The sequence below is a fragment of the Anabrus simplex genome, chromosome 4 (assembly GCF_040414725.1).
Source record: "Anabrus simplex isolate iqAnaSimp1 chromosome 4, ASM4041472v1, whole genome shotgun sequence".
In the NCBI taxonomy this organism is placed as follows: domain Eukaryota; kingdom Metazoa; phylum Arthropoda; class Insecta; order Orthoptera; family Tettigoniidae; genus Anabrus; species Anabrus simplex.
The window spans coordinates 92850414-92872676 of NC_090268.1; the positions used below are offsets into that span (position 1 = coordinate 92850414).

Consider the following 22263-nt stretch of genomic DNA (forward strand, 5'->3'; position numbering starts at 1 on the left):
TTTTGGGATTCACAAGGGATAATCCTCCTCGACTATCTGGAAAAGGGTGAAACTATTACAGGTGCATATTATTCATCGTTATTGGACCGTTTGAAAACCGAGCTGCAAGAAAAATGCCCTTGATTGGCCCACAAGAAAGTCCTTTTCCATCATGACAACACACCAGCGCACACCTCAGCAGTTGTGGTTGCAAAATTAATGGAAATAGGATTTCAACTCGTTTCACATCCCCCCTATTCTCTAGACTTGGCTGCCTCGGACTACTATTCATTCCCCAATCTGAAGAAATGGCTGGCGGGACAAAGATTTTATTCAAATGAGGAGGTGATTGCAAACACTAATGGATATTTGGAGACTTGGACAAATCCTATTATTCGGAACGGATCAACAAACTAGAACATCGTTGGCCGAAGTGTATAAATCTAAAAGGAGACTATGTCAAAAAATAAAAAAGGTTTACCCCAAACACGTAAGTGGTTTTTATTTTTGCACGGACTTTTCAAACGCCCCTCGTATACTATTGTTTTAAGATGGTTTCTGGGAAGGTGGAGCATTGCAGGCAGAATCCACTGATTGTTTTAAGTTCAAAATCATAGTTCAATGCCCCCTTTTTTAAAAAAATTCTAGTCAGTACCACTATATGCGGAACACCACGGTTTTATGTACTTGTGAGAAACAGCAACGGGTCTCGGTGTTGCCTGTGATTAGTACCACTATATGAGCGACACTTTGAAATTATTCTAACTTTCAATATTGTGAGCTGGATCAGCTGATTATTTTAAATTCATATTCAACCATTTCTGAAGGTGATCAGAATCAGGTACCAAGAAAGAAGAATTATTTACAATCTATATAAAAATCAGTCAGCAGTGATAAGAATCGAGGGCTTTGAAAAAGAAACAGCAATCCAGAAAGGGGTGAAGCAAGGCTGCAGTTTGTCCCTCTCCTTCTCAATATTTATATAGAGCAGGCAGTAAAGGAAATCAAAGAAGAATTTGGAAAGGGAATCACAATCTAAGGAGAAGAAATCAAAACCCTGAGATTTGCTGATGATATTGTTATTTTATCTGAGACTGCAGAAGATCTGGAGAAGTTGCTGAAGGGTATGGATGGAGTCTTGGGTGAGGAGTACAAGATGAAAGTAAATAAGTCCAAATCAAAAGTAATGGAGTGCAGTCATACAAAGTCAGGTGATGCAGGAAATATTAGACTGAAAAAAAAAAACGAAATGGCGTATGGCTTTTAGTGCTGGGAGTGTCCGAGGATAAGTTCGGCTTGCCAGGTGCAAGTCTTTCGATTTGACTCCCTTAGGCGACCTGCGTGTCGTGATGAGGATGAAATGATGATGAAGACAACACATACACCCAGCCCCCATGCCAGCGAAATGAACCAATGATGGTTAAAATTCCCGACCCTGCCGGGAATCAAACCCGGGTCCCCTGTGACCAAAGGCCATCACGCTAACCACTTAGCCATGGAGCCGGACAGACTAAGAAATGAAGTCTTAAATGAAGTGGATGAATACTGTTACTTGGGTTGTAAAATAATTAATGATGGCAGAAGTAAGGAGGGCATAAAATGTAGACTAGCACAAGCAAGGAAGGCCTTTCTTAAGAACAGAAATTTGCTCACTTCAAATGATGATATAGGAATTAGAAAAATGTTTTTGACGACTTTCGTTTGGAGCATGGCATTGCATGGAAGTGAAACATGGACGATAACTCGCTCAGAAAGAAAGAGAATGGAAGCTTTCAAAATGTGGTGTTACAGACGAATGCTAAAGGTGAGAAGGATAGATCGAATCACAAATGAAGAGATACTGAATCGAATTGGTGAGAGGAGATCATTGTGGCTAAATTTGATGAAGAGATAGAACGATAGGACACCCAGGACTTGTTCAGTTGGTTTTTGAGGGAAGTGTAGGGGGTAAGAACGGTAGGAGTAGACCAAGGTATGAATATGACAAGCAGATTAGAACAGATGTAGGATGCAGCAATTTTGTAGAAATGAAAATGATAGCACAGTATAGGGTGGCATGGAGAGCTGCACCAAACCAGTCTAGGAACCGATGAATAAAACAACATTCATCCACTCATTCTTCACCATGACATTTTGAATTCTGGTCAATGGATGAATTTTGGACTTTTAAATTATCATTACATTTCGTCTCACTTCGTAGATGTTAGGATCCTTTAAACAACAATCATCATCATCATCATCATCATCATCATCATCATCATCATCATCATCATCATCATCATCATCATCAACTGAAGAACAAAATGAAGATTACACTTTACTCTTCCTTTTTTAATGTGTGTTTGGGGCCGATGACCTTCGATGTTAGGCCCCTTAAAACAACAAGCATCATCATCAGCATCATCATTTAATGTGTTTTATATGAGTATGAAATACAGTCTTTCATTTATTGAGGATAGTTTTACTTGGTGGGCCTGTTTCTACTGAATATTCCACAAAAGAAATTAATTTATTGTAAAACAATTTTATGTGCTGTAACTACTGGTGGTCATGATTGTTAAGGCATCAAGTCTATATGGTCTGACACCATGGTTAGCTGGTTCGTGTCCCAGTGGTGAAATAATTTTCACCATCGGAATGTTGGCTGGCAGGGTATACAATTGGTGGTATACAAATTATAATCACTAGATTGCTTGCCAGAAGCCTGGATTCAATTCCACACCTCTACAGTGTTCATATGGAATGAGGACTGTTGATGGTGATTTGTCCATTGAATGGAGACTCCTTGGTGCTATTTCACCCTCTCCCTTCCTTCTATCATATACCATGTCATTAATTTCACCTCGTGAACTCCTCTGATGAGGTTGACATCAGGATCGTAAAATATCTCTACGAAGATTCACCTCACTTCATACTCGACGCCATAGAGAACCAGGACAAGGGTTGTACACACATGTACTGTAATTTTACAGGTGTACGGTAAACTTGTACCAAAAATGTGAGGGTTGTATAGGAAGTGTATTTGCTTCAAAATGGTACAGCTGTCTATGTCTTGTTATTCTCCAGAAGGAAAAAAGTCAATATTTTCCATTTTGCTTTACATCACATGCATTGCGATTATTGTTTGTAAACACACATACACTCATCGCACAGGGGTGACTGTCAGACAAACAACCATGGCACCAGTGTCTGTGTCTATGACATACAGTGAGTGTTTGCAAACATCAAGTTAATTAACCAGTTTGTGTACTCTTTTACTTTTGTGATCTCTTTTACTATTCTTTCATCTAGGTGTGTTGTATTTGTCACAACAGGTCGCTCGTTCTTGTGACTGGAGTGACTCTCAGCATACAGAAGCAAACCACTGTACTGCAGCATATTTTCTTACCTATTGTACTACCTTATATAAAATTCCCCTAGGTGTGGGGGATGCAGATGAAGAATACATCCACGGTATCCCCTGACTGTCACAAGAGGCAACTAAAAGGGGCCCCACAGGATCTCAACTTGGGGTGGGTTGGCAACCATGGGGCTCTTCGCTGAGTCCTGGCATTTCTTCCACTTAGTTATGCCAGGCTCCTCACGTTCATCTCTCCTGTGTTTCAGCATCTGGTTAAGGACATTATGGGTCTGTGTTTCGAGGTATACCACAGGTCTGGGTGTTGCCTGTGATTAGTACCCACTGTGTGAGGAACACCATGGGATAGTACAAGACCCTGTGATTAGTAAATCTATGTGAGGAACACCATGAGTTTGTGTTGCCTATGAGTGGCACCATTATGTGAGAAACACCACAGGTGAGTAGGACCACAATATGAGGAACACCGTGAGTCTACGTTTCTTGGGATTAGTACCCCTTCATGAGAAATGTCATGGTTCTACTTTACTACCAGTAAGTACCATTATGAGGGGCTGTTGACCTGAATTTTGGACCACTTTAGACAACCAGTATCATTGATTCAGGATTGTGCATTGGAAGCAGCCCTTTGGTCAATACATACTATTGTTTTGCGTTTGCTTCTGGGAAGGTGGGGCATTGCGGATTGGATCCACTGATTGTTTTAAGTTCATAATCATTATCATAGGTTATGATTTTATTTATTAAAAGTGTAAGAATTTGAGAAGGAGATAAAATCTTCTTTCAGAGAACAGCTCCAAAAATATTGGGGTCTCTAATATCTGTCTACGAGAAAAGTAGTTCTTGTTGTCAGGTAGCTGATGAATACCTTGCAAGAGAAAGAATGCAAGTAAAGTCATAATTTCATCTTTATTCTTGTCAGTCCACTGATTCACTCTGAAATATAGTTTCAAGGTTGGTGTGCTTTCTAAAAGCTGTTGAGCATACCGGTTGGTTTCCTTACTTATTGGTTCCACTAATTCAGGAGTGATAAACAATTGAAAATATTGTAGCAGATTATTTATGTCTTCAATTTGTACATTTATTCCAGGTTGCACTAAATGTAAATCTCGGCCGTTCAGATCCTACATTTGTCCATACACTGAGCTGAATATCACCGCTACTATCACATTCACTTGAGTCTCTTTCACCATTGCGCTCGCGATCTCCTGACATTTCAACATTAGTCTCACTGTCAGATGACACATCACTCTCCGAATTGTCACAGTGTAATAAATTAAACAGTTCTTCTTCTTGTGAACGTTTCTGAGCTCCGCTTGTACCTGCCATAATGCACTATCTACCACTCTCAGCAATCTGGTGGCCGATACTGACTGGCTGCCAGCTGGACGCGGAACGAAAGCATTTCGCCCGGTCATGCGGTTTTAGGAGAGTGCTGCTGTAGGCAAAGTTCAAAACTGACATACACACACAAAAGAGAGCTATTTCGGATCCTATGATGGAATGAGTCATCATACCGATCACCGAAAGACATTTACAATGTGATGACGGAATATTCTGTCATGGCCACTTAGGAAGCCATGCAGCTATGATGATTTATCTGTCATTACCGCTTGAAAGGTTAAATATTCAACTGATCAAAAGTGAAACAATACATATTCCCTAAAATCTCACCTGTGTCCCCATGTCTCCAATATTATTGCATCACTCAAGCTTGTTCCTTAAGTATGCAGTGTAAAGTATAAAGTAAATAAAAATGAATTATTCAATGACCTCAGCTACAGTGTACAGGCATTTTGATCAATGACCATTTAGGCTAGTTTCAATGTTCATTTTACTTTACTACACAGCTGAGAAACCGTAACACTAACGGTCAAGCTACTGCAGGGATTTAGTTAATTTTTTGGGTAAACACTAAATGTACCATCTGGAATCATTTACATCCTGACATCATACAACATGGAGTGCCAGGTGGGCTTCTCCTGCCCTTCAAAAACCTGACTACCTCTATTTAATTTAATCCTTAGAGGCTGTGACTCTCTATCTCTGATTCACAGATAGAACTGACATAAGAAGTAACAACTACACAAATATATTTTATATTTCATAAACAGTTATTACCATGTTCCTGTGTGTCTTTTAACAAGCCCAAACATGTATTAGTGCTTACAGATTTAACTGTTCTGAATACTGTTATTTGAATAAGCCTGGGGCTCACTATGGTGTCAGACCACATAGACATGATGCCTTAACAATCATGGCCACCAGGTGGGCTAGTTATTTCATGGGAAACATGAACTAAACTAGGATGTCCAGTTGTCCTAGCCACTGAATAGCTGTCATTTGACCCTGTCAGAAGGTTGTTGGCAGCTCTGAGAAGGCTGTGTGTGGACACCTAAAGGTTTTGTGTCGCATCATCTGGAATTCTTCCCCACAGTTGCAGTTTGGAGAGGGCCACAGGTCCCAAGAATGCATCACAGAACCTTTTCTATCACGCTCAGTGCACACTCTTGGTAGTGAGACCCAGACACTCCGTCGAAGACAAAATCTGGTCAGAGGCTGCGTAGGATTGAAGATTGGTCTCCATTCATTGGGAGCCTTTGCAGTCCAGTCTTCATTCCATGTTTGCAGTACAGCATAATTTTCTTTGATCAGTTTTGAGTTAGCAACAGAAGTGGGAACCTGGATTTGAGTCAGAGTGATACAATTCTATGGATGTCTTGGTGAAGCGGAAGTGATTTATTGGCTTGTATTTTACGTGCTTCTCAGAAAAGACTATTTATGTGGCATAGACCTCGTGGAAGGATGTGGCTAAGGACTGTAAGCCAATTCGGTGTTTTTTTTTTTTTATATATATATATATAATCCCAGTTAATATAAATACTGCAAATTAAGTAAAAATTGAAATTCAGTATAAAACAAGGACTTACCTGTGGCAGTGGTTTACTTGGTTTTATATGCATCCCTGCTACTGGGATTAAAGCTGGCACCATTGGTCGAGGATAGTCCATGCTATAGTGGATGTTCACCAATATCAAACTTAAATTCTTTTCAACATCCACAATCGGTGGAAGAGATTTACCAAAGAAATCCTCAGCAATCTTTTGCTGCGCTGGCATATGATAAAATGCTCGGCTCAACAAGACAAAGGAATGTAAAATCATGTTAACCATTCTTTGAAAAAAGTCCATGTGATCAGAATATGGAAGATTGAATGTGTTGACATAACTCGGATTATCAGGATTCCCCATACGAAATCCTGCCCACGGAGGGCTACTGTATGCAACCATGGCCATCACAGGTGGAGAACCAAATTCAGGGATGAAACTTAAGAAACAATCATCTATTGCTGCCTCTACAATGATGAGATCAAAAGTTTCATTGACAGTTAAATCCTTCAACCGTTTTGCTCCCTTGGAAGCCAAGGCTGACTTACAAGCATCATAACCCCAATCAAATATTGTAATAGTATTTTGAAAGTAGCCTTCTTGGCTCATTGCTTCATAATCATAAGCCTCATGCATATCATCATACATATCTTCTAGTATAATCTCTCTAAGATTTGCCACTGATTGCTTTTCAGGGTCAGGGGAGACCACAGTAACTTGGTGACCTCTGGCAGCTAAAGCCAACATGAGGGAACGGTTCCATATATGGTGACTGCGAGATGGTACTGACAACAGAGCTAGGATCCTAGCAGCCCCTACTGCCTTGTTATTCCATTCCCCTGTCAGAACAATAAGTATCAGCAGAACAGCAGAGCTTGATGTAGTCACCATCCTTAACTGCAGAAAAAAAGAGAGGATACAATGAAAATTACTTAACATCAATACTATGAATATTGGGATGGGATAAAGTACAGAAAACTCCTGATTATCTGGGTGTGGATTATCCAGTTTGCGGGTTATCCGTGCACCCCTGAGGTTTATTGGTTTTTCCTTTTTTTTCCTTTTGTTGCAGTATTTTGAATACATGTGAACTGTGCGCTTGAAATTCAAGTGTGCTCTTGACTTCAACTGTGCTGTTGGCACGCTTTGTTTGAAAACTAAGCAATGTACTGTATTGCAGTTCTTTGTTGGTGTTCTGTGATAGCAGTCATGGCTATGAAATGAAAGAAAGTGCTTTTAACTTCAAAAGAAAAGAAGAAAAGCTTGAATTAATTGACAAGTTCGAGAAAGAAAAATCGGTAAAGAAATTAGCGAATGATTATAGGATTGGTGTTCAGACGGTAAGAGACATTTAAAACAACAAACAGAAACTCTTAGAATTAGATGTTGTAAGTAATTTTTATATTGGTCTATGTAATATTGATAAAAGTGGTTATTTAATGTTATTGAATTGTTTGACATTATTGCATTTTCAAAGTTTCGTTGTGCATTAAAATGCACAAAGTCATATTATCTGTGTTTTCAGTTATCTGTGTGAATTTGTCCAGTGATTACCTCAGATAATCGAGAGTTGGCTGTATACAGGATTATGGAGGTAAATATTTGCAAAACAAATCTGAGTAAATCCATATATACAGAGTGTCCCAGGAGAAATGGTTAATATTCAGGGATATGACAGGAACGATCATTTGAAGCAAAAACTTCATACGGACATATGCACTATCCCAAATGTTTTTGGAGACAGAACACATTTAATGTACATTTGTTTTTGGGCTAGTGGCATGCACATATGTGTCTTACCCACCCAACCTCTTTGATGTTTTGAAATGGGTACAAGTTTTCGGCACATAATGTTCGTGGGACATTGATACGTGCAGTAAGTCGCCGAGTGTTGGTAGTAGGACTATGCTACACCATTTCAACAATGTGTTGCTGTTCCTGCACAGATTGTTGAACTACACATTCAGAAGAAAAATGGGAACTTGGAAGAAGACCTGTTTCATGCAATGTGCTGAAAACTCTGGTAAACACTACGATCAGGAATTCGATGTTTGGAAAGCACCAACGGTATTCCTCGACAGGATTAGGAGCACTACCATTGCAGAAGCTGTAAACATACACCATATCTGCATGTTCTTCATTAGAGCAGATGTGTGGCATTTTGGCCAGTGTGTGTACAAATACAGTTAACCGATGCTTCTCTCTGATACACTCTCAATCCCTCGCAATACTGAACTCACAACACACTGTGGACAACTGAGCATTCAACGGGCTAATTTAATGGCAAAATGACATCCTAAGCAGAGAGGCTGAAAACAACGAGGTGGGTTTGACTAGAATAAAACATCAAACAGGTTGGGTGGGTAAGGCAGATATGTGCACGCCACTAGTCCCAAAACAAATGTACATTACATGTGTTCTATCTTGGAAACCATGTGGAATAGGTATATGTCCATATGACATATTTTGTCTCAAATGATCATTCCTGTTATATCCCTCAATATTGACCATTCCTTCTGGGACACTCTGTATTCTCACCACTCACCAGCCCCTAGGTCCCCGCTACCACCTAGGGGTGATGAGGTGAAAAAACCTTATCCACCAGGGAGAGAGAAAAAGAGAGAGAGAAAAAAAGGACGGAGAGAGAGAGAGAGAGAGAGAGAGAGAGAGAGAGAGAGGGAGAGAGATAGAGACCCTGGTGAGAAGGTTGTTAGCGTGTCCGCCCCAAAATGGGAGTAATAGCGAACACGAGGAAGAAGAAGGGCACAAGAAGAAAAACAACAAGTACAGTCACAGAATTAAAAACAAGAAACCATAGAAATAACTTACCGGAAGCAGCAAGGAAGACAACAAAAGGCCGTGGAAATTAATGCACAAGAAAAACGGTGGCAGTGCTCCACCGAACGTGGCGAATGAAAACCAGCATTTACATGAAGTAAAAAAAAATTTAATGGAAGGGCAAAAGGTAGGTAACAAACCAAGTTATTAAGATGATAAAGCCTAAGTTTATTTTTAAAACGTAATGGCAAAATGTAAATAAAATCAACATAAGGTTGAAAAATGGAAAAGGAAATTAACAATAAGTAAAATAAATTAGAATATACCCAGGTGGGGTTTTAAAGAAAATTAATTCATTACTAAATAACAATTAATGAAAAATAAATACTCTTTAACAGATAATAAATGGGGAGCTTTATGAAAACAACAAAGAAGGAAAGGGGTGACCTCCGTACCAAATAAAATGTAATCAGAAAACAACGGGAAACAAAAGACTTTCTTACATAAATGTTACCTTTAAATTAAATGTGATCGATCACGGATAGTTAAATAAATTTAAAAATATTAAGTTAACAATTATTCAAAAAAAGGATCTTCAACACGGTCTTTTCTCATAATTACCAAATTTGAAATCGTTCAGTTACCACCAAGGACAGTTTCCAAGACAAACAGCATTTTACGTTTAAAAAACCTCCTCACGCGGGGCAAGGAAAAGGTAACACAACATTAAAAGGAGGAGAAAATAAACAAATTAGGTTAAACAGTAACCGATACACTCGGCCCCGAAGAATAAAATCCAAGATCCACACAGGCACAACACGCCAGACAACAATTCACCCGACAACAATGCACACACGAACCGACGCCAAGGTCACCACAAGAAACAAGCAAGGCCTCCTAAAACACGGAGGAAAAACAGGCCAGAGAAAATGATAAAATTCACCCAAACCCCAGAAGGGGGGGGGGGAGAAGAAAACATACCGAACGAATTAGAAAACAAAACACAGGAAAGCAAACAGAAAGCCGAAAGAGGTAAGGTTCGGTACCTTGGAGACTGTACCTTGGTTTACAAGGAAAGTTACAATTTAAAATGCCAAAGTAGATCAGTAAAATTTTAAATTAATAATTCCAATTTAGTTCATGGTGAACCTTCCACATTACTGTGATTAGTTGCCGAAACAGTTTTCCAGATCTTCGATACCACACACGCAAATAGGAATAAATTTAACGGCGAAGTCCAAATATTTATTATTATTATTATTATTATTATTATTATTATTATTATTTTTCCAGAAATCTTCGAAAATATCAAAATCCTCTTCAGGACGACGTTTAGAATGATTTCAAACACTGGTACATACCTTTGGTGATGAAGAAATGAGAGGAGTTTTAACCTGACATTGTTGACGAAGAAAATACAGTCACCGCTGGCATCCAGACCTCGTTGTGAAGTATCCAGACGAAACAATAAAACCAAAACAAAATCAGAAGGAATGGCAGGAGGTCTCCAATTAGTTCATCTGGGGCAAATCCCCGTTATCGGGGAGATTACGGTGGTTTCCAGCTACTCCACGACTCCATGACGCCGGACACAAAACCACACGAGCACGCTATCATGGCTGACTCCAGCGAACTGCCTCTCGCGTCGGCAAGCAAGCGAGGAGGAGGCCAGTTTTGCCTGGTAGTTAGGCCTGCGCATGCGCGGCCAAACAGAGCTAGGAGATACTGCGCGCGGCCTACATTAGTTTAAAACGGTATGTCGAGCAGTCCATTGACACAGATATTCTAGGGCTCACAGGCCAGTTCAAAATGTTTATAAGGGGGAGGCTCACATAATTTAATATTGTCTCAGCCCTCCCGCCCCGAATCGACGACAAAACCTCATGCACATGCCATCAATGATGAGGTGGTCACACATACACTAAATTTGGGCGGAGTAGTCCAACAGAAAACGACCACCAAGATTAACTAATATTAGTTAGTAGTTCACATGACCAGGTTAATAGTCCAAGACACAGTTCCATATCACATAGTTTTTAGAAATAATTGGCGGGTGCGATCAACATCAGTGTCCAGTAATGTTAACCGAGCACTCGGAAAATCACCAGAGTAATGTTTGTCATCAAATAGAGAGCACAATGACCAGAGTTCACCAAAGTTTCAGGTTCACCTAATACACATGTTTACTATGCATCACACAATGATACAGTTTATGACACATGACGCAGTTCACCTTGAGGTTTGGCAACTCTCACACTAATCACAGATATACTGACCAAAATTAATCCAAAACCACATGTTTATAAGTCCACGCATTCAGGTTATTTTCTCAAGCACGGTGGTAAATTAATTTTTAATGCATGAATACCTTTACAAGTCTCCTTTGAAATTAAGGAAACGCATGATCTTGTGTTGCAAAAAGGTTACAACCGGGGAAAAGAAACGCACCGGAAAACCCGAATGGGGGCAAAACCACAAGAAGAGGGAGGAACAAAAAACAAATCAGGAAATTAAAGTAGGTGAGTTTTCAGTTACAGGATCCACAGATCCGCCAATTAACTTTACATAGGCTAGTTACCAACAAACTAGCTGAAGCCCAGAGCTCTCCACTTGGTCCAATATAGTACCAAAGGAAACGAAGGGTCCATACAACGACAATTAAGAAATCAAAGGGAAACTACATAAAATACACCATGTTACACTGCCACGAAGGACACTTAGCCATGACACGTAGAGAAACAATGAACAAGAACACATAGAAATATAGGGTACAATCCAACACATAGTACCAACTAGGACTAAGACAGATATCCCTAAGGATCATGAACATAACGGAAGGGCAAGCAGTAATATTATTCAAGCACAAATCACCCACAAGAAAAATATATAAGTAAAGGTACAGGTCCACTCCAAAGAATAGACGTCCTTGGAACATATGGTTTAGAATACCAGACGTTAAACTAAGAGGACACATGAAAGACCTATCAAATTACACTTTTAGATATCGGAGTGACACACACACAACCACAGAGTGGCGAACTCGTCAATCAGTCCAAGGGTCAAGAACGAGGGGTTGAGCAAAATACAAACCACACTGGGATCGGCAACTTATCCAGGATCACCAACAAAACACAGGTAAGGACTCAAGCATAGAAAACTAATTTTTGAACAGACCAACGGAAAACCATCAGAGAGAAGGGACGCAGAAACCACTCGAGTTACCGAGAGGTAAGACAGGCAAGAGTAGCATCGATGGGCAATCGGGAGACTCCTATAGGTTACCAGATGGAAAAATCGCGATCAGTCAGTCAACCACAACGGCCACATCAAGATACAACTACCCAAAATAAATGCACCGGGCAACGTGGTACAGAATAGTAACCACGAACCTAATTCTGCGTGAGGAAGAACAAGTCGAAAATCCCAGAGCCAAGAGATAACTAAGAATCGCCCACCGAAGGTGTACTTCCTCGGAGTAGTGGATACCAAACCAACAGCCAAATCTACCGCGACACAGAGGTAAATTAAAGGACAAATCACATCCCAACCAAGGTGTCTTGACAGCTAAACAACGTAATCCAAAACACGATTACCTAAATAATGACAAGCTGGCAGCACGGGTTATTAATAGAGAGGTAAAGGATAACTATCCTCAACGCGTGCTCACAGACTACAACCTAACAGCACAATACCAAGCAGAAATTACAACAGCAAACCAGGTACAGATTAAGGACTAGGTCCATCCCACAGAAGCACAAAAGGAGAAATATCCTCAGGAAGGAAGTCCGACAGTACCACTGAAAACTCCACACGCCAACCGGTAGATAAGGAAAATTACACAACGTTACTAACGGTCCACATTTCAAAAGGATCCAAACAACTCACAACAACATTACCAAGTTACAACACAGGAGATACAACCATAATGCTGGCAGGAGTGCACCAACCGAACGCCCACAGGAAAAATCGGAGACAGATTTTCTACATAACCCCAAAACCAAAAGGTTAGGAAGATAAATTCAGCCCAAAAACCCATTACAGGAAAAATAATATAGAGGGTTCACGCATAGAAAACCACCTTTAGAACAGCCGCGAAGAGTGCCCAAGAGTAGGAGTGTCAGATCCCTCAATCATGGATGAATACAAACATCAGTATCCGGAAAAGGAACACCTTTAAGACACGCGGTCCATGCAGAAGGCAAGCAGGGAACCTTTCCGACACCAATAGATCGAAACACACCACAATCAGAAATCGTACAATACTAAAATGGCACAAATAGTAACCCAATCATGACTAAGCACCACACATCTTCAGACACACGCACACAATGAAAGGATGACCAAATGGTAAACACTCAGGCACCAGACACACTCCCTTACATTCCATCCCAGGCACACCATAGCTCAGCAATGATCAAGTCACAAGATGATCGAAGGGTTCAGCGGAAGGAATCCGATGCGGAGCCACAGAAGAATCAAAACTTTGAAATTACATAAGCCTAGAGAAAACAGAGGGACAACAAAGCACAATTTAAGTTAGATGTCATCAGATTTCCCCAAAGGAACTTCGTTAGCGCACCACATAAGCATAAGGTTAGATAACGAGTATATCAATTCCAAGGTATTAATACCACCATCACAAGACAATTACGGAAAGACAATTTCTAACTACAAGGATCCACACCTAGAAACAGTAATATACGAGAAGTACTAAATTAGAGTCACCAACACGAGGCACAAAAAGGACCAGATTGACTCGCTCGCCATCCCACAGTATGTGTGCTAAATTCACTAACGATACAGGTCAGTTACCAAAGGTGCATCCATCCAGCGGAAGATGCGGTACAATTTGCCAGATCAACCGGGTTTAATTTGAGAAACATGAACGCGCCTAATACGCTTGGCTACAGGGTCACTTACCAAAATTGAAACGGGAGACAAGAACTCCAACACAGTGCACGGGCCTTGGTACCTAGGGGCAAGTTTTGCCGAAAACTTATTCACAGCCTTACTCATTGGGTAGCACTTGACATACACGAGATCACCAACATTGAATTTTGACGGTTTCCTACCTTTATCGTACTGCCTTTTGACCTTTTCGTATGACACAGCTAGATTCCTTTTTGCTTCGTTCCAGATCTTTTGAACATCATTAGGTCTAGATAGGTCTGGGAGAAGATCCTCAATACATAGCAGGTTAGACATAGGGGAGTACGGAGTATAGCCAAACATTAAAGACATAGGCGTCTTACCATGGGACTCATGAGTAGCGGAATTGAAAGCATGGGCCAACCAATGCAGACAGGAATCCCATTTAGACTGGTTGTCATGATGATACGCTATCAACGCAGATTTTAAGTTCCGATTCAACCTCTCTGCATAAGAAGGATTTGGATAGTATGGAATAGTGGTGACATGTGAAATGCCCAACTCAAACAGATACCTTTTGAAGGAGTTACTGGTGAAAGAACTAGCGTTGTCAGATACTAAGAACTTAGGTGGGCCAAATGATGCAAAGATGGAATTTAGACAGGAGATAGAGGTACGTGAATTAGTGGACCTGGTGGGAAAGATCCAACAGAACCGTGAGAAGGCATCAATACAGACAAAAATGTGGGTGTTTCCCAAGGAAGATCGGGGGAGGGGTCCTACGAAATCTATGAACAGTCGTTCCATGGGGCGCGAAGCTTGTGATGAAGACATTAATCCCACCCGGTTATTCAAATTAGGTTTGCTGATGGCGCAAGATTTACAAGATTTGACCATGTTCCTGATATCACTATCCATTTTCTTCCAAACAAAGAATTGCCTGATTTTCAAACGAGTTTTGAAATTTCCTAGATGACCGCCAAGGGGTGAACAGTGGTAATACTTGAAAATGACCGGTACCAGAACCTTAGGAACGACAATTTTGGAATTATGGTCCTTGCGACCCTTACAACAGAGAACACCCTTAGATAAGGAGTAAGGTTTTACTTCGATCCCGCTACTGATTGTATCAATGATCCTTTTCAGATCCGGATCAGTTTTTTGATGATCTCCAATTTCTTGATATAGCAATGGGGAATCGGTGAGGATGGCACTAACTCCCACCGTATTGACAGCAAGCTCATCGACACATGGGTTGGCTTCCGCACAAGGGTGACCTTCAAACATCCTGCTCAAGCCATCGGCGATGACGTTCTCAGACCCACGAATGTGGCGAACATTGAAATTAAAGGATGAGATCCGTAATGCCCATCTAGTTATCCTACCGGTCCTTTTGGGTCGGTTCAACACCCAAGAAAGAGCCTGATTGTCGGTTTCCAGATCAAAGTTGACGTGTTCAATGAACGATCGAAATTTTTCCAGAGCAAACAGCACAGCTAGACACTCTAGTTCATAAATGGAATACTTAGACTCCAGATCATTGAGGACCCTGGATACGTAGGCCACGGGCCTACGCCCATCTTCATGTTCTTGTAACAGAACGCCAGCAATAGCACGCCCGGAGGCATCAGTTTGGACAATGAAACGTTTCTCGAAATCGGGAATAGCTAACAAAGGTGCATTAATCAGTGCGACCTTCAATGAATTAAAAGCTTCCTCCTGGGCTTTACCCCAAGTAAATTTTACATTCTTTTTCCTAAGGTCGTTCAACGGGGCAGCCACTTCAGCAAAGTTAGGGATGAATTTTCTAAAGAAATTGACCATACCAATGAATCGAGCAACGCCTTTGACATCTTTGGGGGGTGGAAAATCCCTAATGGCTTGAGTTCTGGAATGATCTATGGAAACGCCTTCAGAAGAAACTACATGTCCCAAGAAAGACATGCTGGGTCTGGCGAAAGCTACCTTTGATAACTTCACTGTAAGGCCGGCTTTCCTTAACCGTAGCAATACTTCCCTAACGTGCACCATATGTTCCTCGAAGGTCTTTGAATAAATTAATAAATCGTCCAGATAATTAAAGACATAGCTGAACTTAATGTCAGAGAGAATGGAATTTAACAACCTCGACAACACAGCTGCTCCACAGCTTAGCCCGAACGGGAGTCTGAGGAACTCATACAAGTTCCAGTCGGTGATGAAGGCAGTGAGGGGAATTGATCTCTTCGATAAGGGCACTTGGTAATAAGCCTGGTTCAAATCCAGGACAGTGAAAAATTTCGCACCTGAGAACCATCCAAAACAAGTATGAAGGTCGGGTAGGGGAATAGATTGGAGTACAATCTTATTATTTAGAGCCCTATAGTCAATCACAGCACGATAACCACCAGAAGGTTTGGGTACCAAGAACACAGGGGACGCATACGGGGAAGTCGAAGGTCTGATCACTCCGTCTCTTTCCATTTGCTCAATGATTTTCTTTAATTCCAACATACGGGGTGGGGAAAGGCGATAAGGAGGGGATCGAACAGGCTGCAGGTCCGACAACTCAATGTCATACTCTAGTACGTTGGTCAAGCCTAACTTGCTAGTGAACACATCGGGAAATTCCCTGCAAAGATCACGAACTTGCTGTGCTTCGGCATCTCCTAAATGATTCAGGTCAAGCCGATCGATGTCACTAGACTCATCTGACTCAGGGTAACCCACACACAAAACTTTAGGCAATTTCAAGGGAACGTTAATCAATTCAAATTTCAGGTCAGGAGAAAATTTAAAAAAGAAATTTCGACACTGAGGATCCAAAACGACACCAGCCCAAGATAGAAAATTGGTACCCAGAATAATGTTACATGATAAATTGGATGTCACCAAACACTTGATCTTCCAAGTGAAATTCCCAATCCTCAACTTGACCTTCACAGTCCCCAAAATATTTAAGAACTGACAATTAGCCGAAACGCATCTTAAGTTAGTGGGTTTTATTTCCGGAAGTTTACACGAGGATTTCTTTTGACAATACCAGGCATAATTCATCAAGCATACTGCGCTTCCAGTATCAAGAAGGGCATCTACGGGTTCATTGTTGACTTCGACAAATGTGCACGTGCCAGAGGAGGGGGCATGAGCAGAAATACTATTGCACCTAGGGGGACACACCGGTTTCTTACGAGATTCAGGGTTTACAAACTTAGAATTGGCAGACTTTGCCCTTTCCCTTTCTAGTCATTGAGTACCATTTCTGTCTACCAAGGGGCAATTTCTTTTAACATGCTGTCTAGAGCCACAGGAATAGCAAGCGCCTGGACCACGTCTAACGTCAGGGCAGGAATTTCTTAGATGATTTCGGGACCCACAGTTGTAACATTTACGGGCATTCACTACCTTAGGTGTTGACGGAAGGACGGGACAATTGGTAGTAGTAGGGGGAGGGAAATTCACAGGTCTGGAGGCATCCCCATGTTTGACATCTTCAGCAAAGGAACAGGCCTCTTCCAATTCTTGAAAGGTAGTAGGGCAACGGGTTAAGGAAAGATAGGAGCGGTACGCAGGAGATATTCCTTTTAAAATTCTAGAGACCATTTCACATTCTGGCACAGAAATTCTAAAAACCTTGCAAAAGAATCGCAGATCCAGCACATAAGTTAGCAAGTTCTCATGCAGGAACTGGGTCCGAAAACAGTGTTGGGGCACAAGACTTTGGAGAGCAAGAGAGGGAATAAATTTGGAAAGGACAAGTTCATGAAAGGTACTAATCGATAAATTTTTAGAGATAGCTTCAGAAATTTCTCTCTTTAGAATCCCTTCACAATGAGGGAAGAGGGCGCGGAAAATCCCCAAATCGTCAACTGAGTACACATTACCAGTCTCGGTTAACTCCACCAGAAACCGAAGGAATCGAATACACTCATCGATAGAATTTACAGAAAAGGACTTCACTCCCCGAAAGACTTCCTTTAAACAGTTAGGCGATGACGCCGAATTTAGCTTAGAGACTAAGGTTTCCAGTAAAGGAGCAGTCACACAACACGGACCTTGGGCATGGGTCGAGGACGCAATTTGGTGGGAAGAGACACTCGGGGTGGGTACAGTGGGGTTAAGTCCAGTAGAAATAGAACAATTCTCCATATCTCTGTTAATCAACAGCAAATCTAGATCAGAGGTGATGCCAGAAACCACCGTTAACAATCTAGCACATTCTGACACAAAAACAGAATCAGGCTTAATAGATAATAAATCCTGAATTCGACCCGAGTAGTGGTCAGCTCTGGCCCTCAGCCGGTTTACTTGGGCTTTGGACGGAGGCAATTCAATAAACTCTTCGCGAATAATATTAATTTCGTTAAGATTGTCACAGATCAGGTTAAGGTACTCACCCACTCGACTCCTGTCAATAGAAAATACATTAATGGGGACCTGGGAGTTGGCTGATAGCAAGGCAGCGCACTCAGCAACAGTACGGGCAGGTTCAAGGCCACGAATGGATAACTCGTACTCCAATTCGGCACGACGCAGGAAGGAGGGGTTCGTAACGGCACGCGCCATGGTAGCAAACATGGAACAGAATAATCAAAAAATTACACAAGATCCTTGCACTCCCTTTTACAATAGTTATTGACAATAACACTTTTAGCTTCTTAATTTTTGGTTTCCATCCGCCAACATTCGCCACAGCACTGCACCAAGCAAGGGTAGGAGGGGAGGAAGGTTAGGCTGCAGAAGGCAGAAACAACAGAGATTAGGCAGCAGAGCAACAACAGTGGAACAACAAACAACCACCGCTCTGATACCACTCTCACCACTCACCAGCCCCTAGGTCCCCGCTACCACCTAGGGGTGATGAGGTGAAAAAACCTTATCCACCAGGGAGAGAGAAAAAGAGAGAGAGAAAAAAAGGACGGAGAGAGAGAGAGAGAGAGAGAGAGAGAGAGAGGGAGAGAGATAGAGACCCTGGTGAGAAGGTTGTTAGCGTGTCCGCCCCAAAATGGGAGTAATAGCGAACACGAGGAAGAAGAAGGGCACAAGAAGAAAAACAACAAGTACAGTCACAGAATTAAAAACAAGAAACCATAGAAATAACTTACCGGAAGCAGCAAGGAAGACAACAAAAGGCCGTGGAAATTAATGCACAAGAAAAACGGTGGCAGTGCTCCACCGAACGTGGCGAATGAAAACCAGCATTTACATGAAGTAAAAAAAAATTTAATGGAAGGGCAAAAGGTAGGTAACAAACCAAGTTATTAAGATGATAAAGCCTAAGTTTATTTTTAAAACGTAATGGCAAAATGTAAATAAAATCAACATAAGGTTGAAAAATGGAAAAGGAAATTAACAATAAGTAAAATAAATTAGAATATACCCAGGTGGGGTTTTAAAGAAAATTAATTCATTACTAAATAACAATTAATGAAAAATAAATACTCTTTAACAGATAATAAATGGGGAGCTTTATGAAAACAACAAAGAAGGAAAGGGGTGACCTCCGTACCAAATAAAATGTAATCAGAAAACAACGGGAAACAAAAGACTTTCTTACATAAATGTTACCTTTAAATTAAATGTGATCGATCACGGATAGTTAAATAAATTTAAAAATATTAAGTTAACAATTATTCAAAAAAAGGATCTTCAACGCGGTCTTTTCTCATAATTACCAAATTTGAAATCGTTCAGTTACCACCAAGGACAGTTTCCAAGACAAACAGCATTTTACGTTTAAAAAACCTCCTCACGCGGGGCAAGGAAAAGGTAACACAACATTAAAAGGAGGAGAAAATAAACAAATTAGGTTAAACAGTAACCGATACACTCGGCCCCGAAGAATAAAATCCAAGATCCACACAGGCACAACACGCCAGACAACAATTCACCCGACAACAATGCACACACGAACCGACGCCAAGGTCACCACAAGAAACAAGCAAGGCCTCCTAAAACACGGAGGAAAAACAGGCCAGAGAAAATGATAAAATTCACCCAAACCCCAGAAGGGGGGGGGGGGAGAAGAAAACATACCGAACGAATTAGAAAACAAAACACAGGAAAGCAAACAGAAAGCCGAAAGAGGTAAGGTTCGGTACCTTGGAGACTGTACCTTGGTTTACAAGGAAAGTTACAATTTAAAATGCCAAAGTAGATCAGTAAAATTTTAAATTAATAATTCCAATTTAGTTCATGGTGAACCTTCCACATTACTGTGATTAGTTGCCGAAACAGTTTTCCAGATCTTCGATACCACACACGCAAATAGGAATAAATTTAACGGCGAAGTCCAAATATTTATTATTATTATTATTATTATTATTATTATTATTATTTTTCCAGAAATCTTCGAAAATATCAAAATCCTCTTCAGGACGACGTTTAGAATGATTTCAAACACTGGTACATACCTTTGGTGATGAAGAAATGAGAGGAGTTTTAACCTGACATTGTTGACGAAGAAAATACAGTCACCGCTGGCATCCAGACCTCGTTGTGAAGTATCCAGACGAAACAATAAAACCAAAACAAAATCAGAAGGAATGGCAGGAGGTCTCCAATTAGTTCATCTGGGGCAAATCCCCGTTATCGGGGAGATTACGGTGGTTTCCAGCTACTCCACGACTCCATGACGCCGGACACAAAACCACACGAGCACGCTATCATGGCTGACTCCAGCGAACTGCCTCTCGCGTCGGCAAGCAAGCGAGGAGGAGGCCAGTTTTGCCTGGTAGTTAGGCCTGCGCATGCGCGGCCAAACAGAGCTAGGAGATACTGCGCGCGGCCTACATTAGTTTAAAACGGTATGTCGAGCAGTCCATTGACACAGATATTCTAGGGCTCACAGGCCAGTTCAAAATGTTTATAAGGGGGAGGCTCACATAATTTAATATTGTCTCAGTATATGGCAAGAAAATGATATACAGAATGTGAGAACACATTAGAGACTGTATGGAAAACCATGAATAACAAAATGTATAGATGCAAAACTTAGTACACAGATGCAGATACAGTACAGACTTATTTGATGTTGTTACATAATGAAACACATTTTCAGGCTTTTTTCCAGCCAATATTCTATCTTTGAACTTTGGCATATTAACTGTTGAACTTTTCCTATGTCACCATGCATAATTGTGTTCATAACTAATTCTGAGACATTCTAAATAATTTGTGACCTGTGTTTGAACAGTCATCAAGAGAGGATGGAGAAATTTATTTTGTGTTCTAAAAATTATTGTAGTATATTTTTTTATTTAATTTCAAAAACCTCTAGAAAAGACTTTAAGGACATTGAAATCTCAGTCGTTGTTATGCATTTTTTTTGTCCATCTAAATTTGGAAATGTGAAGAGAAAGAGACATTTGATTTGCAGGGATTTTGTATTATGGTGTAATTGTGTTTTGGATTGAAAGCAAATTGTATAAAGGTATGTTCACTTTGATACATAACTTGTGAGGCAATGTGCCACACATGTCGTTTTCCTGATGATGAAATAGTATTGCATAGCGGAAATCTGGTGAATTGTGATTGTTCAGAATAACGGCCTTTTTCCATTGGTGAATATGGAGATCTGGGGAAATTCTGTGTTTTCATTGGTTACTTCGTGATCGGTCCAATTCCAGCCTCTGCCGGCTTCGTGTGTGTGATGCATGTGTTCCGCCTCTTTTCCATCTGACCAACCTAGCGAGCGCACACGCTCGGGGTCTAACCCGTCTGGGGGTCCCCGGTCTCTCTCAGTAAGCACTATGTTATTGTTTTTCATTTAATTTAAATTCTTTCTTGTGTTTCAGCCCTTTCTCATTTAAAGTAAATTTCTGTGATAATGAAAATATTTTTGTGTATCAGAATTCCTCCCTAGACTTCCACATTCACCAATTTTGAGTTTTCTCAATGACTGCACCTCGATGAACAGTCTTGGCATCCTAGTGTTTCAAGGCAATTCTCTTTACTTGTTCAGTATTTGTAACTAAATGTAAATTTAACTCCTTTTCTTGATTAATGATGTTACCAACCATGTGTAAAGATTCGTTTTCTTTTGAGGTTGCCTTGTGTACATCTGTTTTAATTTCTATGAAAAGATTTATTTTCTACAATTTGAGGAGCTCGATTATGTCATTGTTTTTTTTTTTAACTCTGTGTGTTATTTAATTTCAGTGTACCTCATTTTATATCCTAGATTTCATGTTTATTTTCTTTTGTTCATTTGATTTTGTATTCTCTTCCTTTTGTCAATAGATTGTTTTAAGGGTGTTTTCCACATGTTTCATTTTCCCCACAGTGCCATGCACCCCCATGACCTTGTTAGGTTTCCTTCCACATTTTCACATCCTTTCATAGCTGTCGTTCATTAGACCTGTAAGTTAAAGTTTTTGCATCTTGAACATGGCGTTTATTTGGTTTTAATAT

The 22263-nt window shown here is 40.7% G+C and overlaps 1 protein-coding gene across 2 annotated transcripts in view; it reads right to left on the reverse strand.

Moving 5' to 3' along the window:
• The window catches only part of LOC137500404 (UDP-glycosyltransferase UGT5-like), a 53533-nt gene that overhangs the window by 10943 nt on the left and 20327 nt on the right, over positions 1-22263 (reverse strand). For both annotated transcript variants that reach the window (XM_068227175.1, XM_068227174.1), the window contains exon 2: positions 6268-7122. In XM_068227175.1, the coding sequence (XP_068083276.1) occupies positions 6268-7116 (849 nt within the window). In that variant the 5' untranslated portion in view covers positions 7117-7122. The remainder of the gene's footprint in view (positions 1-6267; positions 7123-22263) is intronic.